Genomic DNA, 1,103 nt, shown 5'->3' on the forward strand with positions numbered 1-1,103 from the left:
GCGACAAACGTCACCTTTTGGGGTTCGCCTCGTCACTTTGAAGCACGACTTTGAGTGGAACCAGTGGTGATGCTGATAGCGCACTAGTGCGCGGGAAACCGTACCCACTTCAGAAGCAGAAATTGTCCATGGCAATGGCAGCGGCTGTGAACTTGCAATTTGGTGGAAAATGTCTTCGTCATTAGACTCACTTTCGCCAGCGTCACTTATTCGCTGCTGTGCGTGCTTTAAAATCAGCTCACTTCCCCCGAAGGTCGCTCCACAGTCTTTACACGCCGTTGTTGTTGGTCTTAATGCTCCAGGTCGTGATTTCCGGAAAGCGTCTCGCTCCAATTCAACTGACTCGATCGCTTTACTATTGCACGAAGGACACGTACTCAGGTCAAGAGGGACACTAGCTGTAGCAATAGCATCCACATACTTGACAAGGGCGTCTCGGAATCGTGAGGAAGCGCACATAGCATAGTAGTTGTCAACTGTAGCTGACATGTCTTTAAAAAAAAAATCCAGATCAGCATATGGGTGTGCAGTGATCCTGTTGAGTTTTGAGCTTCGGTCGCAGCAAAAAAAGCTGTCGTACAGCCAAATAAACCACCTTCCGCGCGAGTGCACCCTGCTTCCATGTTCCAATTCAGCACAACCTCAATAAAAACGTTCATCAGACAGTCGAAGTACCTGTATTGAAACACAAAACGATCAGATCAATTAATTTCCAACGACATAGGTCACTTACCTTGCGCAAATGTAAGGGTTAGCTGTAGCAATTTCACCCAACTTGGCTTTGGTGTATGTCAGGCACTGCTGTAACCCACTGTTCATTTCTTCAACAACTTCGTTGGAGATATTTCCAGCTAAATGAGCAATCCGGTACGTACTTGCACAGTCCGGTGTCAACGTAAAAAAAAATAGTAGGCTGTCCATACGTTATCTGCATCGAAAATAGGTTAGCTCGGGCCTCTGAGCGCTCTTCGTTAGAACCCCAAAACGATCGCATTCCTGTAGAAATGCCAGCGTATAGGTTTCGCACACTCGGATCAATTTCAGGCGTCGAAGGTAATGGTCGCTGTTGTAGAATTGCTTGACGGCGGCTTTGTTGAAACTGA

At 47.0% G+C, this 1,103-nt stretch overlaps 1 protein-coding gene across 1 annotated transcript; it reads right to left on the bottom strand.

Moving 5' to 3' along the window:
• Nucleotides 1–290: 290 nt before the first annotated feature.
• On the bottom strand, nucleotides 291–819 carry PPTG_19726 (hypothetical protein; the record flags this gene model as incomplete). Its single annotated transcript, XM_008918235.1, has 4 exons — nucleotides 291–355; nucleotides 378–491; nucleotides 581–675; nucleotides 734–819. 4 exons carry the CDS (start codon nucleotides 817–819, stop codon nucleotides 291–293), a joined length of 360 nt encoding a protein of 119 aa, XP_008916483.1.
• Nucleotides 820–1,103: the final 284 nt, after the last annotated feature.

The sequence above is a fragment of the Phytophthora parasitica genome (assembly GCF_000247585.1).
Source record: "Phytophthora parasitica INRA-310 unplaced genomic scaffold supercont2.162, whole genome shotgun sequence".
Lineage (NCBI taxonomy): Eukaryota > Oomycota > Peronosporomycetes > Peronosporales > Peronosporaceae > Phytophthora > Phytophthora nicotianae.